This window comes from Melospiza melodia, chromosome 1, assembly GCF_035770615.1.
Source record: "Melospiza melodia melodia isolate bMelMel2 chromosome 1, bMelMel2.pri, whole genome shotgun sequence".
NCBI classification, from domain to species: Eukaryota; Metazoa; Chordata; class Aves; order Passeriformes; family Passerellidae; genus Melospiza; species Melospiza melodia.
The window spans coordinates 121,039,788-121,059,024 of record NC_086194.1 but is presented as its reverse complement, the minus strand read 5'-3'; the positions used below and the strand labels follow the sequence as shown (position 1 = coordinate 121,059,024).

The 19,237-nt window shown below is 43.6% G+C and overlaps 1 protein-coding gene and 1 long non-coding RNA gene across 2 annotated transcripts; one reads left to right on the top strand and one right to left on the bottom strand.

The window, feature by feature from the left end:
- Positions 1 to 431: 431 nt before the first annotated feature.
- On the bottom strand, positions 432 to 3,434 carry LOC134430166 (uncharacterized). The gene is made up of 3 exons (XR_010030757.1): positions 3,332 to 3,434; positions 1,505 to 1,571; positions 432 to 739 (listed from the first exon to the last, which is right to left on the bottom strand). It is a non-coding gene; the product is annotated as an uncharacterized LOC134430166 (long non-coding RNA).
- Positions 3,435 to 4,298: 864 nt separating this feature from the next.
- Positions 4,299 to 18,347, top strand: CIDEA (cell death inducing DFFA like effector a). Its single transcript, XM_063165829.1, has 5 exons — positions 4,299 to 4,377; positions 8,268 to 8,424; positions 8,603 to 8,749; positions 10,883 to 11,064; positions 14,080 to 18,347. The coding sequence occupies exons 1-5, from the start codon at positions 4,340 to 4,342 to the stop codon at positions 14,210 to 14,212; spliced, it is 657 nt and encodes a 218-aa protein (XP_063021899.1). The 5' UTR covers positions 4,299 to 4,339; the 3' UTR covers positions 14,213 to 18,347.
- Positions 18,348 to 19,237: the final 890 nt, after the last annotated feature.

The window sequence follows — 19,237 nt, the reverse complement described above, 5'->3', positions numbered from 1 at the left end:
AAATATAAAATAAAATATTTGAGATTATTCTTGGCATCATCAGAATAAACAAATAATAAGTTTCCAGTTCATTATCTTCAAAAATCGCCTGGGCAATATTTCTGGTTTTCATTACTGCTGTCACAGGGATGCTCTCCATAAGCCAGCTTTCAGCTAAATGCTGCCCACAAATATGTGCATTTCATTCAGATGTGCATTATTGCAAAGGGGGTGAAGGAGGCCAAAGCCTGACATTGGGATTTTAATACTCCTTCCAGCTATAATGCCTCCAAATTTAAATTTGTGTGTCAAAGAATTTCACAGCACTGAGACACTCTTGACAGGGCAGTTTTTCCTGAGTGTTCCTAAGTTGTGCCCACCCGCCAACACTCTCTTGATCCTACTGTTAAAATCATTGAAAACCAAAAGGAACAAAATTAAACAAAATACCCATTAAATCTCAGAATAAAGAACAAGTTTTTTCTGGTCCAGATAATTCACTGCAGTGAAAGGTTAGATTTTAGTTCAAACAGAGCTTTCAGCATCGGGATCTTTGCTGGCCACAGAACCATTTCCAGCAAATTTCAGAGGATTTTAGTCAGTACCAAAAAAATTTCCCATCTTCTTCTACATAGCCGTGCAGAGCAGCGATATCACCTTTAGGAGGAGCCTCATGCCCTCTGTACAGCTGAGAAAAACTCGGAGCCTGCAAAGCTGTTAGAACTTTACCTCACAAAATATGGTTTCACCCGCAAAGATTCTGAAAAAGATGGAAAACAACAAAAAGCAACTTCATTAAATCTATTCCATAAACTTTTCTCAAAATAATCTGCTGTTTATTAACCTCTTTTGATGGATGCTTGTCTAATTTGTTCTTTAAAACTTTAAAGGATGGTGCAGTATTGGTTAGCACAAATATTAAGAATGAACAAGCAAATCTTTAACATAAACAGCCTGACATAAACAAAACACAACCAGAGGCAGTGGAGATAGAAATCTGCTGAGCAGTAAAAGCAGTTTAGAAGCAAATATTGTTATTTTGAGGACATAGTGAAGAATAGAAAGTTGGTTCTCTATGGAAAGCGAAGAAACAAATTTGCTTAGGGGTGATCACAAGAGTGCTTCTGATAGAAATCAGGACCAGACTTAACTGAAAGCAGGAAAAGCCAGAAAGCTGAATAGAAGGCCAGAAAGCTGAACAGAAGCTTTTACAAATTTAAGCCAACCTTTCTAATCTTGCTACCTTTGTTGCTAACACTGCTGTAAATGTGTCTGTTCACTTCTTTTACTCCCCTCTTGGGCCAAGGAAGGTGAGGTAACTCCTCATTCATTTACCTTATTAATGCACTTTATTCTGCATTCATCTCATTCGTATTATTTGTCAGAGCCTTGAGAAACAGAAGGAATGTCCAAATTGATCCTTAGTGTCTGGACTTGTCCTTTGTGTTATTTTACCACTGGCCCAAGAAATGTCATTGTCTAATTGACTTCACATCTTCAGTCAGCAATTGAGCCCAGCACTTACCAGTCACCTTAGAGGTGAAATGTTTCTTAATGGACAATCTAATTCTCCTTTCCTACAGGTTAAGCCCCTGTAGACATAAAAAATGTTATTCCATTCCTCTTCAGAGACTTCTTTAAAATCATTTAAGTCCATGATTGGTATCTCCACTCAATCTTCCCAATTCCCAAACTACATAGCCCATATACCATGTTTTTCTGCATGTCAGATCATTCCCACTTTGCTCTGAGTTTGTTCCAATCTGACATTATTTTCTCAAAGGGCAATAAGGAAAAGCTGGCCTGATACTGCAAGCTCATCAATGTGAAGCTGCACGCAAAACTACTTCAGGGGCCTCCTCCTGCCTGTTAAACATGCCAGATGCAAACCTTTTTCCATAGCAATATGACCCCTGTGAGGAGTTACTTAACCAAACTTGTTTGACCTGAACTGCAGTGGAAAAGTAACACCCGTGGAGGCAGTCACTGCACTCAGCAAGGGGACAGTAAATGAGTAATTTAGCAAGAGGGATTAGCATCCTTATTAACTCCACCTGTAGTATTCACTTCCTTCAGTATCAGCCATGTACTTTGTCCCCTGCATGATCAATATCTTCAGTGATGTGACTGAAGCAAATGTTGTCAAGTTTTGTGGCCTCCTCACCTCAGCCTGCAGTTTGTTTTCTCTCCCTGTAAAAGAGTGGAAAGAGTCTACCTCTTACAGCTATTGTCTTTATACTGGGTGTTGTCTTGTCACATCAGTTTTTAATGACCTCTCATTTGATTGCCCTGGCCTACCAGTTTTGGCACCTGCTCCTGGTTCGTATTCCTCCTCAGTAGGTTTTGTGCAAATCCCATCTGTGTCCTGTCTTGCTACTGTTCAAAGACTCTTCTTTCTCAGGAGCCCAGCTGCTAGGTCAGTGACTTGACCCCTCTGATGGTTTTACTGCTCCTTGCAGTAAAGGAAAAAAGAAAAAAAAAGAAAAAAAAAAGAAAAAAGGAAAAAAAAAAGGAGTAAGGAGTATTTGTGCAGCAGGCAATACCCTTCTCTCCTTCTCAGATGAGGACAGTCTTTAAAAGGACATGTTTTTCCTGTTACTCTTGTACATCTATGTTTGCATTAGTTAGGCATCTGTGTTTGCATTAGTTACAACAACTAATGCAAATTGAAGCACTAATGCTGCTGGAGGAGCTTGTCCTTGCAGAGCACAGAGCTGTGGCAGGCCTGGCATGCGCCCTGGGGCTGCTGAGCAGTGGCTGTGCTGGTTGGAATTCTCTGCAGAGAACTTTGGGGACGGCCAGGTAACCAGAGAAAAACTGAGCTTCTGCAGGACCAAAATGTCCACCTCCTCCAGACATCTGTATCCCAGCCTGTTCAGAAAAATCCCTGAAGTTATGCAATTTCCATAAGATTTCTAAGGGGCACTCTCCCTTCCTTTCCACAGACAAGGGAGGAGACAGACAACCTGACAAAACACCTTCTTCCTTTTCTCCCTCCACAGCAGGAAAAGCTGCAGTGTACACACAAGTTTGTGACAGTGGACAAACTGTTGCCAAGAACTCCTTAAAAATGCATCACTTTTCAGACTCAACAGCAGCTGTGCCCCACAATCCACCACAAGATACAGATCCAGGGGAAAACTGGCTGTTTGGAGGGCAGTGCTCAAGAATTATGTACTGCCCCTCACTGCCTGCTCTCTATGACATGTTGTCAGGGACTAATTGCAGGAGAGTAACAAAACTCAATGCCATAGGAAACAAGGGGGAAAAGGGGTTAACATATGAGAAGGATCCCTACAACACGTGCAAGACCAAGCAGCTTGAGGAGGAAGAGATAAAAGTCTGGCCTTACCTTCCCAGGGCTAACAGCAAGTTTCTTGGTCTAGAGTGTGCTCTGAGGAAAGAAGCTATTTGTTCATCAGGCTGGAGAGGAGATGTCATCCAAGAAAGCAATTTGCCCTGGACCAAAAAAGTTGAATTCTTAATAGCTGGTAAAGGCCTTAAATCTGAGGACTGAAGAAAACATCTAGCAGGTGTCAGACCACCTGCTAAAGAAACCTGGACTACAAGGGGTATCTTGAGTGGTCCTTTCTACCCTAAACAGGAAAAGCAATTCAGGCAACCAAGTAATTGATTATTTCTGGCCCTGGGTGCTGGTGGTAAGGGCTTCTGGAGTCGTTCCCTGATCAGCAGTGGCAAGGTTTCCTGTACAGATCCTGGCCCTAGGGTCAGGCTGTTGCCCGGGGCAGGTTCTGATGCTCCTGGCTCTATTTTTCCTGTACAATAATTGCTGGACAGCTGTAAGTGACAGAACCTGGTTCCAGAGCCCGAAAAGACGGTGCAGGACTTGTGTCCATGTGAACAGGAAACGCTGCCTTTGCTCCTGTGTAGTGAACAGGAGCCACTGCTCCCCCGCCCGTAGGAGTAGCAGTAAATACTCCACTACTGTACGCATTAATCCGAGCTCTAAGCTTAATCACAGGCCCTAAAATCAGCAGCTGAGACACTTAATCTGCTGATTTGCCCTAATGCCGGGCGGCCGCAAATGAGATTGGCTTGCCTTGTTCCATGAGCTGTAAGCAGCAAACGTGCGGAGCATCCCCCGCACGCTGAGCAAAACCTCTCCTCTCCTATCCCAGGTAAACCACAAGGCGCTTCCTGAAGAAACGTCCCTTCCCAAACCAAAGCGCTCCGTGGCACCTGCTGCTGCATTCCTGCGGCAGCGGACAGGCTCTGTCCCGGGGCTCGGTTCCCGGCGCGGCCGGGGGAAGGCGGGCAGGGAGGGGCCGGGGCCGGAGGAGGAGCCGCGCCCGCCGCACTTAAGGGCCGTGACCGGCGCTGCCCCGCGCTCGGGCGGGCCATGGAGGTGGCACGGGATTGCGTGGGATCGCTGCTGCGGTGAGTGAGGGCACGCTCCCGCCCCTGCTCCATGCCCGGTTCTCCATCCCTTTCTCCACGCCGGCCGGTGGTTCCGGCTGCCGGCGGTGCCCGGGGCCGGGCTGCCCTCGGTGGGCTCGGGCTGCCCTCGGTGGCTGCGGCGGAGCGGAGGGCGCGGTGCGAGGGCAGCCGGGGCGGGCGGGGCTGTGCGGGATTAACCCCGATGGACGCTGCGTGGGAGAAGCAGGTCGGGACGGTGTCGCAGCCTTGCAGCCGGCTGAAGCCCTGCTGAGGGACGCACAGGCAGGAGCCCTACCTGCCTTTGAGGCGTAGTGGCCTCTCGGCGCCCGGGGCTGCTGACCGCAATCCCGGTGATGCTGTCACCGAGCCAGCCGGGGCAGCGCAGCTCCGTGCGCTGCTCGGACACCCATCCGCTGTGCTTGTGGCGGCTCCACAGCTCGTGTTCGAGCAGGAAAACCACGCTGCGACTTGAACCCCAAATCTCCTGACTAACTAACTTCCAACCTTTTTCTATTTTGTTTTGGGATTTTTGTTTTCTGTTGTTTTGCCTGGCTGTTAGTGCTGCTGTGGTTGCCAGTGAACCCTAACCTAAAATCAATCCGTGCCGTGTCCTGGAGCGTGTTGTGCAACGCTGGTTTTTCTGAGCGAGGCTGAAGATCATTGCACCACATTCTTAGACAAACATATGGGGCATATTGCAAACAAAGATAAAGAGTGAAATATGTGTGCAGGGCTCAAGGCAGGCTTTTAATCCCTGTGTCCTCATAAAGAATTAATTCGTCTCTCCCACCAGATTTGACACTGGAGTGAATGCTTGTGGCAGCATTTGTGAAGCCCTCTCTAGCAGATTGTAGTTTTCCAAAACAAACTGGATAAGATGCTAGGGTTTTAAGGTATTTGATCTTCCAATTATAAAATATTTTTGTATTCTCCACAGACGTGGGATTCCTTCTTCCTTTAGAGAAGAGCTATGACTTGATCCTTTAAAGATTAATAAAACAATAGTGGATTTGTCTGTATTTAACCTGTCACTCAACTTTCTAGTAAAACTGACTGCACCTTCACTCCTTTCCACCACTTGTTTTATGACTTAGCTTGATCAGCTTTTAATAGGAAATTATTTTTGGTCTAGTCTAACAGAGGAATTCTCTGTACCAGGAATTAGTTTGTCTGTGTTTTGAGGACAGCTACAACAAGAATGGATCTTTCTAAGAGCTCTGAATGTAGGCTGGTCTGTTTAATCCTATGATCTAGGAAAGAGAGTGGCACACAAAATAGAAACAAGCTTTCAGCAATAGGCCCAGAAATGGAAGGGTTCTCACTCTGTTTGTCTTGCTGCTTTTCATCATCCCGCCTTTTGTCTCCTCATTAGCTGAAACCTCAGCCTGCCCTGGAGCCCAGACTCACTTCTTCATAGGCAGGCTTAGTTTAAAGATGATATTGACAGGTTTTATCAATGTGTAGGTGAAATGTCACCACTGTTAAATAACTTCTTAAGATCTTTCCTGTTCAGTGACTGTCTGGTGGTGATAATATAAGCCCTGATCTGTTGATCTGTTTGTTTTTATTGCTCTGACTTTAACAGAACTGGGCAGCAGTGTGGGGTGGCTGATCCTGACTCCTTGGGAAACTTCTGCTCAGAGCTTCGGAGTACAGCTCGTAGAGTTGGCTGGGGTGGACCCTGTTAGCTCAAGTCCTGCCCATGGGCTGTGTCCCTAACATTTCTCATTCTTTGTCAGCCCGTATGTTTTGGCTGTTACCCTATTGCTTTGTCTTGTGTGAATGACAGCTTGGCTTAAGTAGTGGGAAAGAAAACTTTTCAATGGGACTGATATTGACTGTCCTCACAAAAAAAGAAAAAAAAGATTGGAGTACTCACAGGTATATCACTCAGGTTACTATTCTACACGCAAGTTTTCAAATTTGTGGGAGGCGATGAGGTGTAATCAGCTGTGAAGGCTCTTGAAACCCTAGTGCTGCCCTTTTTGCCATCAGGATGCCCTGTGAAGTGATGTCACCAGCCCCAGAGTAGATGAGCAGGCTTCCTTCCTTCCTGAGGGAAAGACTCAGTGATTCAGAATGTGAGCTGCCCATGAGCAGCAGGGTGGCTGGGGGCCCATTAATTAGTCAGCAGAGAGATTGGCAAACAGGGCCTGCCCCAGCAGCCTTCCTTTCTGTGAGGCTTCAGTGCCCTTGACAGTGCTGCTGTCCCCATGTCCTCGTCCACTTTTCCAGGAGGAACAGTGCTTATTAGCTCTTTAATATGAAACAGTGCTTGTTTCCTGAAGGCCAGGCTGGCTGCTCATCCTTTCCAGGTTTGCCACAATAAGGACAGAGGTTTCCATCAGCCCTGTGTGTGTAAATGCCAAATGTGAGAGCCACTGTATAGCCAGAACTAGCAACAAAAGCATGAGCTGGAACAGAACTGCTGAATGTTCTCCTCCTTTAAAAACAATTAAAGCTCCAATAATGCCAAGGAGTTTTTGTGGAAGGTATAAACTTATTGTTCAGAGGAAAGGTGATAGCCCAGAAGAGTGGTTCAGAATTGGATTGGTAAACAAATTATTTACTGAAGTCTGAATCTGCTCAGGCACAAAAATTACATTCTGTGCATTCCAAAAATATGCTTATAGACCACATAAGAGGTGTGGAAAAGATACTTATTCTGCATGGTTGGTGTGGATTTGCATAAGAAGGACATCAACATAAGTTGAGTAACTTTATTCCTTCTCATTGTATGTTGTTCTATGAAGTCCTGTATTTACTCTCTGGCTGCAGATAAAGGCTGGCAGTTCACTCTGCCCTCATTGAAAGAGAATAGATTTTACCACATAAAGTTGACTTTTTACACCTATGTGGGAGAGCACAATGGGGACACATCCCTTTCCCACCCTTGAGCAATTCAGAATGAAGGAGCCAAAGGCATATCCAGAGGGTAAAGTCCAGGAGTGTGGGAGAAAATATTGCCTCCCTTTAAAAGGCTTAACAATCAGTCCTTCCCAGGTGTCAGACATAATGCCATTTCTGGCACGCTGAGTATTGACTTAGCCATTATCATTTGGCAGAAAAAATTGTCACTAGGTGTAGATGAGAGCAGATCTGTACATTGGTGGGGGAATAGGCTGTTACTGGTGTTGTGTGCTTGGTTTACCAAAGGTAAATATGTAATTGCCCTGAAAAACTTTAAATCTCTTTCTTAAAGTGATTTAATTCTTCCAGCCTTGCTGGCAGCTTGCTCCCAGACTATGTATTCATGTACCTGGATATTAACTTTGCTTGCATTTAACTCCTTCTCATTCAAGTCTCTTATTTTGTGTTTTCCAAAACCAGATGGAGTTTTATAGACTGCAGATACAATTTACAAATAAATGCCTTGACTCTTTGAAGTCAAGTGTAGCTGTATCACAAAGCTCTGCTTGCATTCTGCCAATGGGTGTTTTCAGTATGGGTCATTTGTTCAGTCTTCCTAAAACAAACCCATGTCTTAACACACAAGACTGCTTTCAACTAATTATGTATCTCACTGAGTGTTTATCTTGTAAATTAAGAGAATGAGCTAAGTGACTGAATGCAGTAAGAGCTGCTGCTTTTTAAATTCAGTTTTACAACCCATCAGCTTCACTGTGATTGTGTCCTTGATGTCAGCCAAGCTAGAGGTGCCTGCTTGAAATTGTATTAATTTTAAAAGTCTTTCCAAATGTCATGGGCAAGAGAGAGTACAGATATAACGTATCTGTAGGGCAGTGCAGTATTTAGTTTTGAAGTTAAGTCCAAGAGTCTTGAGGTGATCTGTGGATTACTTGTATAACGTGATTATGTCAACAGTCTTCCTCCTTCTTGCAGTACTTGCCGTGACTGTTTTTGTAACTCTGCATTTTTATTTGTCTTAGATCTTTCATATCCATGGGAGCATCAGTAGGAGCGGTAACAAAACAGACCCTGTTCCCTCCTCTCATGCCCGCAGGGCGCCCTTTCCGTGTGTCCAACGCCTCCCGAAGCAGCAGGAAGGGAATTGTTGCCAGCAGCCTGCAGGAGCTCCTCAGCAAGGTACAGCAAACACTCTGACTGAAGCTCACAGGGAAATACCTGTGAGTATCCCAGAAGGACAGCCCACAGACTCTTGTTTTTCTAAAAAAACCATCACTAGGGAAGTATTTCAGATAAGTGAGTCTCAATATGAAATTATTCTTTAGAATGCTAAAGTTCCCTGTATTTTTTTTTTCAGACTTTGGACGCCTTTGTTATAACTGCTGGAATAGTTACTCTGGTTTTGGAGGAAGATGGCACAGTTGTGGACACAGAAGAGTTCTTCAAGTCCCTGGATGACAATACACACTTCATGGTTCTAGAAAATGGACAGAAATGGACCCCAGTAAGTATTGGCTGCTTCTTCCTCGTTTGAGTAGAAATGGATGGAGAAATGTTTGTGGCTTCTAAAACTGTTGGAAAGAGGGAAGAAGAGGAAGAAAAATTCCTCTGAAGAGGTACGATGTAAACTCCTTGTTGAGACTTCTTGGATGAAAAATCAAGTTCATATTTCTTATTGTCCCTTGTCTGGACATAGATCTGTTGGCAAAATCCACCAGAAATTGAAGTAAAACATTTAAACTGAAAAGACTTGCAGGGAAAATCCCCTGCTTTTGGAGAAGCTCAGAAATATTTGTTCTTGAGCCTTTTTGTAACCTAAAGAAAATTAGGACTTTGACTCCGTGAAGTACAAAAAATACAGTGTCTTTAAAGATTAGATTTAGACTGTAAAAATGCTCAAACAAAGTAATATAAAGCAAGTTCTGCCATCTGAAGGCAGTAATAGTTAATGATAGTTAAAAAAAGCCTTGTTTGATTTTGCAAATAGCCAGAAGTTGGCATCAGAACCTAATGTTAGTCTGCATGCTTCAAGATTTTAAGAGCTATTAAAACTGGCTTGCTTTAGCCTTCTAATCATATTAATTCAGTATTCAATTAGTTCTTTTATGGGGAAATAGTCATCTGTACATTAATAACATAGAGTCAAGCTCCTAAATGTTTTTCCATGAGATGGTTGTTGCTGTAAAGCTGGCATCAGAATTTTTTCTACCAGCTGCAGAGCTGCGTGTAAGCAGGGACACAATTTCTGTGCCTGCACACATACAGCTCAATCATGTGGCCCTGTTTTCCCAGTCTCCTGTTGCAGTGAGGGCAGCCTTTGTGTTTTTCCCCCAAATACCTCACTGGTTTTTCAAGCTCTGCACCTGGGGCACAAGCTCCAAGGGCAGGAAAGGAGTTGCAGCCAGGGTGTGACTCCACCTTGCTCCTTCCCCCTGTCTCCTGTCTGGCATTGCAGTGTGGAGGCAGCCCCTCTTCAGAATGTGCTGAGTGACAACAGAGGGATTGTCACAGCCTCACCAGTCACCTGGAGTGTAGTACCAGCCCTGTCCTGCTTTATCCAAATATTCTGGGTGCTGCTGGGGAGGGCTGTGGGAGATGCTTCCAAGCACACCAACTGCTCGTACATGCCCAGAGCTGTTGTTGATAGGGGACCCTGTGGCTGGACTTATCAAAGTAAAACAGGCATAACATTGCTGGCTAATGATGAACTGCTGTGTTTAACTTTGTCTGACTTATCGTGACACTGTCTGAGGGCTGGGGTGTCAGGTACAGAAAGACCCAGTCTTACACAACTTCATTGCTTCATTTAGCCTGCAGAAAACAGCCTGGCAGCTGCCAGGCCGGTAACCTTGAGAGGAATGTGCTGAGCAGAGGATCCCGTGTATCCACTAGATGTCTCTGTGAATATGGGTTCTCTTTGCTATTTTCTTTTTGGCTTTCCTTTGTTGAAGCACACACCCTGCAGCAGACAAGGACTGCTTGCAAAAAAGGAGGGTGCACTTAAGGTGGAAGATGAGAGTTTTTCTATGCTCTCTCTCCTTTGCTTTTCCTCTGAAAATCTCATTATTAAACCCTTGGCCTAATCAGCAGTGGTTCCCTCCCTGTGTTTCTTTTTAGTAGGAATAAAGATGTTGTGAGCCAGGTTTTGAAATGCATGCCCTGACTTTTCACAGATGTCATCTGTGTAGCTGTCTCCAAGAGTGCTCATCAGTATTGTGTTCCTGACTAAGCAGAAGGGCCTAATGTCATCCTGGTTATTTGGTGGCCTAACCTTGCTGCCTCAGAGAGAAGCCAGAATGTACCAGGATAAATAAATAGCAGGAATTACCTGTGGCTTCAGTGTACTCTGAAGAGGCCCTACTACAGAAAATAAATATTAAGGAGATGCTCTGTCACTCTAGAATTTTAGTGTCTGTTTGAAAAAGTCCAGAAGCCTTTCAGGACTTGAAAAACAATACATGAGCTACAGACCTCCTTTTCTGAGTGCCAGTGCTTTTAATTCTAGTTTAGACTTGACCAAGAACTAGCCCCAAGACTGGAGTAAGCAAGGGTGCTTCTGAAGATATGCACTGTTAACAATTGTCTGGCTGTAGTTTCCTGTGTCGTGGTACAAACTGTCTCTTTCTTTTTAAATCAGACAAAAAATGGAGTTGTGGCTGTGAGAAAAAAGAAGAAAATGGGAGTAGCTAACATCACATTTGACCTGTACAAACTGAACCCTAAGGATTTTATTGGCTGCTTAAACATCAAGGCAACCTTCTATGAGATCTACTCTATCTCATATGACATCAAATGCATGGGAGCCAAAAGTGTATTACGGTGAGTGTGTTTCCACTACTGGGCAGGTGTACATGCTAATGTAAAAATCTGTGTTTGCCATTGGTTTAGTGGAGCACTGGTTCTGTGGAAAAAATCAGGATTTTTGTTATTTCTTACCTACTGGCCAATTTATTGTATTTACTGAAAGGGTGTAAGTACAGTTTCTTTGTTCTGCTGAGAGAATTTCCTCACATTTCCTTGACTTGTTTGTCTGAAGAATGCAGGAGGCTGGGGAAAGAAGCTCTTTGAAGAGGAGACTTCAAGGGGATGAAATGAAAGGAATTTGAGATCTAAGTCAGGGGTCTTAAAGCTTGCTCAGACATTGCAGCTCCTGTTTGCCAGATTCACCACTAGAGCTACAGGGAGGCAAAGGAAAATGGAGGAGAGATGACACTCTGTGCTCCTAATGTGGATTTGTCATCTGCAGTAAGACTCTGATATCACTGTTCTTCTGCCAGCTGGTGTGGTCTCTGGGCTTGCTAAGGGAGCAAGGACCTCTGTCTCCTGCAGGACTGATCTACTGTGGGCTGGTAGATCTGCCTGTTGGGAAAAGTGGTCTTATTCAGAGCAAAATAATACCTGTCCAGTTCACTGTTTTCAGCAATGAGTTGAAAGTTGGTGCCTTGTCAAGATCAGCTGCCCTGGCTCAAGGAGGCGCCTGAGTTCAGACCCCTTCCCAGAGGTGCTGTGCTTTCACAGCTGTTAAGCTGCAACCCCAAGTTTCTCTACCTGACTTTTAGAGTTCTGGTTGAGACACAATGGTGTGCTGCATTTTATCACTTGAGGACCAGACCTGACAGACAGATGCATATGTCATCAGTGAAGTTTGGACTTGTCCTGAGTGACATGTGGCCTTTAGATGAAGTCTTTAAGCAGTCCTTTCTCTCCTGGAGCAGGTGTGCTGATTAGTGCTGTAATGCTGATCTTCTTGCCTGTCCTTCAGTCTCACTGACCTCTCCACTCTACTGGGGTGGTCCTTGAGCTTTCACGCTACAGCTGGTGGCTGGAGACAAGAGTCCTCTCTGGTCAGGATGGAATGATTATCCAGCTACATGCTACACCCACCTGTAACATAGATTTCATTCAAAGCAGAGGTTTGCCTTTGGACAGCTGCATTCCTCCAGTTCTTACGTTTGTCAAACTCTCTTGAGCCAAAACAAACTCTGATCTCTGCCTGCCTGCTATGGAACTGAGTATCAGCACTGGGACTTGTGCTGCTAAGGAGAGTTTGAAGTGACAATTGTGCCTCCCTGCCAAGACAGGGCAGCTGGTGAGAAAGGAGCAGTGCTGGCAAGCAGCTGAAGTAGCTGTGGAGTTCTTCTGGAAGCTCTGCTATGTTACAGAGTAGAGCTGTAAGGGAGGTGTCACTGTCAGGGTGGGGTGGCACTCTGCTAGCAAAGAACAGAGTGACAGAAAACATAACCTTGGGTACCCTTGAACACAACAGTGACATGGCCTGTCTCAACTTGCTGTTGAAATCAGAGACAGAGGATGTCAGGACCCTGGTGCAGTCCCTCTGCTAATGAGTTCCAGATTGCCAACTCTGATGCCCTCTGCCCACATGCTGAGTGTGGAGGGAAAGGACTGAAAAATGCTGCAGCTGTTCAGATGGGAGGGGCTGGGAGCCTGCCAGGTCTGATTAGTGCATTTCCCCTGGTGGTGTTTCCCTGTGGTGTCCCACTGAAGGATCAGATGTCGAGTTCAACAAATCACTTGCTCCGTGGCTCAAGTGGCAACTGCCCCTGTGTGCGAGTGACACACTGCAGCTGCTCAAAGCCCAGCACCAGGTGCAGCTTTCCTTGCAACTGCAAAGCTCCTTGGCCTCCTCTGTGTGCTGAAGGAAGAACAGGCTGCAGTGGCACGTGTGGGAAGCATGAATAAGGGTACAGTGTTCTGAACAGGCTTCACAGGCTCTAAGTACAGGATATTCTGCTGTGCTGAGGCATTGGATTTCAACTGCAAGGCTTTCATGACGGGGTTAAAATTAATTTGTAGGAAGATTTTTTCCTTCTCTGCTTAAGCTCAAAGGACAAGTGAATAGAAGCAGAGGGTTCACAGCTGTGTGTTTTCTTAGACAAGAATTCAGAAAATCTTTTTTTTTCTTCAGAAGAGAGGCTGATCTGGTTTCTGAATCTTCAGAAACTGATCCCATTCCAGTTTTGGAATGGTTGCAGGTTTTTTGTACTGCTTCCCAATGCCTCAGCATCATTCTTGAGTGCCCTCCTAACTTCTGGGGGGTGAGACTCAAAATGTAGCCCTTAGTACTACTCTGTCCTTGTTGTTTCTTGCAGAATGGAAGATGCAGTTACAACTAAGCTGAATAAATGACCATTCAAATATGATTATCTCTTCCCCTGTGAAGATCGACAGTTTACATTGTAAACCTCTGATGCTTGCCTGATGTTATCTTATGGATTTGTACTGATTCTTACACACCACTATGTACTTGAAAGCTGATTTTACCAAATTTGTAGAAAACAAAGTAGCTGTGAACTGAGAATTCTTAAACTTGCAGCTTGGACAGCAGTAATTTTCCTGCTTCACCTGTTTTGCTTTTGAGTACCCACTGTAATGTGACTGTTCGGCTTCAGCTCTAATCAGGTTTGGTGTGTGGCTTGCAGGTACATACAGGATTGTATTAGTGAATGACAAAGGTGAGACATGAGGTGAGTTTATGCTGCAGGAATGCTGCTCCCAGGCAACAAATCAAACAACAATCAAAGCTGTTTACTTGTGTGATGGTTTGAGTGGTGGCTCTGCAGAAGGCCTGTCCGCATCTAGCGGGATGTCAGTCTGCTTTGTTGAATGTGATTTCTAGTCCTGCCAATATGTCAATAGTTTTTTGACCATCAAGTATTTTCTCTAAAGAAGGTACAAAAATGACAATCTCCTCAGAAGTGAGAAGGAATAAGAGGGGTTTTTAAATATATTGACTTAACTAATCATAGTGTGGGTAGAAAGGGACAATGTCATCTTGCTGGTGATTTTTTCTTAAACAAATTACTTCTCTTCCAGGAAAGTGCTTCAGCTACTATCCCATGCAGCACAAATAACTGGACAGTTTCTGCTCTACACTGGAACATACATGCTGCAGTTGATGGGTGAATATGATGAAGAAGAAATGTGCATGAGATCCAGGCGGGAGTAGTGACCACAGCTGCGCTCCTGGTGTCGAATCCTTTGCTCACAGCCATTGTCCTGCCCAGCTCTGATTGTAACAGTGTTATAGCAGGGGTGTGCACTAATGTGAACTAACATTTATCCTGTTTGGGGGTGCTTGTAGGCCTTAGTCATGAAGTGTTGGGTGTTCACAGGCTCTTAACACCGCAAAAAGATGGGTGTCTAATCTGGCAAGAGGAGAGAGAGGGCAGGTTTTTGTTCCAGACATTCAAAATTAAGAAGAAGTATACTTGGAAACTTTAATGCTTTGTAACCAATGGAATATTTTTTGCACCAATCAGGACATTGGGGTTTTTGTGTAGTTATTTTTTTGTTTTTCATGGCTATCTATTTGCATTATGAACAGACTGGGCTGTAAGGTGAGGGCATGGAGGGGACTATGGGGTTTGTTTGTTTATTTGTTAGTTTTAATCCTTAACAGTGCTGGGATTAGTGTGAGGCTGACATTGAGGTGAAGTGTACCTATTTACTCCTGCTGACAATGGAACTACTTAGTGCAACTTCAGTCTTACTTCAGTGACTGACTCTTCTCATGAAGTCTAATTGGAGATTGTGCAATCACTAAGCAGAAGGTTAAAATTTAGCTTTACATCCCTTAAAAACAAATAAATCCTTTTCATTATAGTTCTTGATATCTCTTTTCCAAATCTTCAGGATGTTTGGGTTATTACAGCTCACACAGTGGAAGAACCTGATACATTTTCTTAATGAATCTGATGCCCAGTTCTGCCTGAGCATTGAATAATCTGCTGTAATTTTGTGAACATGGCTTATAAACAACCTGCTGAAGCTTTTTTTCCGGGTTTAAAACCACCACTTCTGCAGTTTTTACTGTTACAAGATGACACTAAGTGTCAACTTGGGTTTGAGGTACATGTAAGAGATGCTGGATATCTTGTTACCCTTGGGTTCAGGGGAGAGCAGCAGGACACTGTCTAGTCTGGAGTAACATAACATACATGTATGCTCTAAAGTGAGTATTTGTGGGATTATGATCTCTCAAAACAAGCTGTATTAGAGGACAAAGTAATGCTTCCTGCAGTTTATTGAACTGTTGCTGTGCCCAGCTTTCAGTAAGCTTTTCCTCAACAATGTGGAAAAGTGGAGAACAAGTACCCTTGGGCATCTTGTGTCAAAATGCAGACTCATGTTGGTGAAGGAAAAAAGCCCAATTGTGGTTGTTCACAGGTGTAGCTTTTGAGGTTGTTGTTTGCTTGCACATGAACTTCAGGAAGGCTGAAAGCTGTTAAGGTGACATCAGATGCAGGAAATGTCTGTCCTGACAGTAGGTGCCACCTAGTAAGAGAAGCTCTCGTTGAGAGGGAACAAGTAGGGCACAGAAATCCGTGGGAGTGAAAGGGAGAAGACCACTGTGGACCCCACGGTTGTTGCCATGCCTCTGAGACAGGAATCCATTAACTGTGTGCACCAACTGCACTGACCTCATCTACTAAAAGAGAAGCAGAAAGGTGCAAAAGATGAAGTATCATGGTTGGTGGTGTCTATTCTGACCTCTTAACTGGGTCTGTTCACTCCAAAGGTCACTGGTACACAGGAAATTGCTCTTGCCTTTAGCTGCAAATCTCACCTCCATGTGCTTATTTTTTCCTTCCCACTGTGAGTGTGGCTGTGCCAGTTGGAGCTGCATCTTTCAGATCACTGCTGAGAGGAAAGGCAGCCTAAACCCACGTGCTAAAGGGACCGATGGATACAATTTTGGTCAGTTTCTGCCCATCTCTTAAGTGATGTATTACAAATAAATAGACAGCTAAGAAAAGCTTTGTCTTTTTTTCCTTATTCCTGTTGTTTCCCATCTACTTCTGAGCATTTGCTGGAGGAGGCAGAGGGCATACTGCTCCAGATAAGGGGAGGACTTGTTCTTTCCTAATTTCTCACAGGAGAAAATGCCTGGAACCTGCAGCACTGTCAGGTGTCCTTCAGAATAAAACAATAAACTATTCTGGGAGTAATGAGAACGCTTCCATTCTGATATAACCTCTTTGTTTTATCTGTATTTTTCTTGACACCCTCTGCATAAATGATTGTTGCCATGCTAATAGTTGGCCAAAGTCTTTCCTTTCCCTGTCAAGGAATTCATTTAACTGACTTTACAAGGACACAGTAATTAATTTTTTTGCTTTTAAGGACCACTTATTCTATTAAAACAAGCACACCTCTTGAAAGCAAATTCTCTTAAATGCTTCTATGAGTATTTATGTTGCCTATGGTGGGAGCACCAGCATTAAAAGAAGGTAGAACAACCAGAATAGCTCATTGTTGCTTTGTTTGAATTGCTTCTTCAGCATCTGTAGGACAAAAGCTTGTGCATGTCTGAATAGTGCAGATCCCAAATTCCAGCCTTCTTTAGCCAGAGGCAATTGTTAGAGAACTAACACACCACAGTTTACAGTGGCACTATCTGGGAATCCAGCAGTGCTCTGAAAAGCTAACTGCTATGAATGTGCAGTGTTTTTAAGCAGCTGCTCCTTGAACAGCTTAGCACTTAAAACTTGAGCTGCTGAAGTTCCTGTGTGCAGCAGTCTCCATCTTGGAGCAATTCCCTCTGTTCAGCTGTTTGCATTTTGCATTAAAGTAGCTCAGCTTTGTTAATTTCTCAAAATGGGAGGAGTGTCCTGGAAGTTGTGTCTAAAATTGTTTCATTGCATCTGGATCTTTCACAGGCTTAGTATTTGGAGGTGATGTTTTCTGCTGTACCAGCTTCTTTCTGGAAATAAAATTTTGGCTTTGAGTCAAACTGGAGGAGTTTGTCATTCAGTGAGTTGGAACTAGTTTGATTTGATTTTTTTTTTTTTTTTACAGCATGCTTAAGAAGAATAGCTTTTACTTCAGCTGTATATTGTATGCAATACAGAAAAACTTTTGCATTATCTACCTTTTAGAAAACTCTATACAAGTGCTGTACATTATCTAGCAAGACAGAAAAACTGAATACACGGGCTTTTTACTGCAGGAATGTGGAGAAGCAGCTAGATTTTTCCACTTGGCATTTTTAGCTTTACTTTTATTTCCCATAAATCAGTTAACCTGCACCTGTTGCTGCTGCAGACAAGGCTGGGAGCAGTGATGTGCAGGAGGTGTGGAACACGTTTGCTGCCTCCTTGTTTCACTGACCCTTTTTGCCTGTTGCTTTGCATCACTTACTAACAATGCACCAAGTCCTACTCTCTGGTGACCAAAAAAGGAATTTTCACTGAAGTAAGAGACCTTGTTGACTCAGGCACAGCTCATGTTCTGCAAACAGAGCAAAGTTGCTTTCTTCTTTACCAGAATGAAGAATCTAGTAGCTTTCATCTGTGTGCAGTTTATCATTACTTCATTTCCTTCCTTTCATAAACCCCTGGAAGTTTTCTTGCACCTTCCAATTCTTTCTGGAGAAAGCCTTTCTGTGCAGGGAGAGAGGAAAAGCCATGGTCTAAATTCCTGAACTCTTTTGAAATATGCTGTAGGAAACATTATGAATCCCTTCCCTACAGAGGAGGGAAGATAAAAGCAGGAATATTAGAATTTGAACTGCAATTTTTTTCAGTGAAGTGTGCAGAGAGGTAGGTATTCACAATTTTGGAAATGCTGGTATTTCTGAATATGGAATGTGAAGAAAACCTCATATGGTAATTCCTAACTGGCAGAAATATAATTCTCAATCATTTCAGTGTGCTTCTTCCCTGAAAATCGCGTTTGAACTAAAGGCACAAGCTACTTAATTGAAAGTAAAAAAAAAAAGTTTACCACCAAAGTACAAAGCATATTTTTGACTTGATGCCCAAGGTTTTTTAGAGGTCTTATTGTGATTAACATACCACTTCAGTTATGTATCAGCAAGTATCCTTGTGGGGCTTAGAGTTTATCACAGCTTTCTCATTGTCATATATGTAGCTAAGATATTTTCAAGAGTAAAGATTGTTGTTTTGATAAGGGAAAATATAGTGTTTTCCTACTTCACAATTTTTAATCTCAGTAGTTTAGCTTGCTGTGAAAACTGAGATAGGTGAAAATTGCATTCAGTGATGTCAATATTTTCTGCTGTGTGGTGCCAATTTTAAGGAACATCGTTCATTAATAAATCAAATCATGTAGTGGCTTTGGATGATGTCTCTATTCATTTCCAGAATAACTTATTCCTGAAATAATCATTAATATTAATGAATCTATGGTCTGTCACAAACTGTTTCCAAATATTGGACTGTGGCAGTGAAGTAACTGGATACTATTTTGTGGCTCTGAGCTTCTAACTCCGTACTGCTGACTCACTTTCTGGCTCAGAGAAACTCTGCAAACTGTGTTTCCTTTCATACAAAAGGTTTGCTTTCCTCCATCTTTTACAAAAGTTGCAAAAGACTACTGAATACTGAGTAGAGGAGATAGAAGGGTTCAGTGATCTCTGGAGTTCACTATTAGGATCAAGGACCTCTTTATTTTGCCTCACCAAACCTCTCTGCAGTCATTTACCTAAAGATAGAGTAGTAGATATTTGACTGCAGGGAAAAATTTATTTAGTTTAGTGAAATACCATATTTGTCTAGTTCAGGATTAACTTGGGCTTGAGGGGAGTTAGCATGCAAGTGTGATTTGTCTGTTCTCTTCTATCTAACAAGTACATCTTGCATTTAGCTTGAGGGACAGTTTTGCAGAGCTTGACTAGAGGAGCAGTGCCCCTCTTGTGGGGGAATCATGGTCTGGTTTCTGGCTGTGGGAAAGCACAGAATAGAGCTGTGTTTGGTGCAGTGGCAAGGCTTTGGCAGTGGGAATTAGAAGGATGCTGTGGGGGTGGCCCCTGTGTCATACAGAGCTCCTTCCATCTCGTTCTGAAAGGAACCCACCGCTGCCCAAAGCTGAGACCCTCAGACAAACTGCTGGGTCTCAGTGGAAACATTATTTAAGAAAAAAGGTAAAAAACGCTGGGCAGCAGCTGTGAGAAAGGACTGAAAAAAAATGTGGGAGATAACCTGCAGACACCAAGGTCAGAAAAGAAGTG

Excerpts from the sequence above, each read along its gene's own strand:
- CIDEA (XM_063165829.1), top strand. The coding sequence starts at position 4,340 with ATGGAGGTGGCACGGGATTGCGTGGGATCGCTGCTGCG. Across the intron at positions 8,750-10,882 it reads ATGGACAGAAATGGACCCCA|ACAAAAAATGGAGTTGTGGC; the intron begins GTAAGTATTGGC and ends TTTTTAAATCAG. Across the intron at positions 11,065-14,079 it reads GGAGCCAAAAGTGTATTACG|GAAAGTGCTTCAGCTACTAT; the intron begins GTGAGTGTGTTT and ends CTTCTCTTCCAG.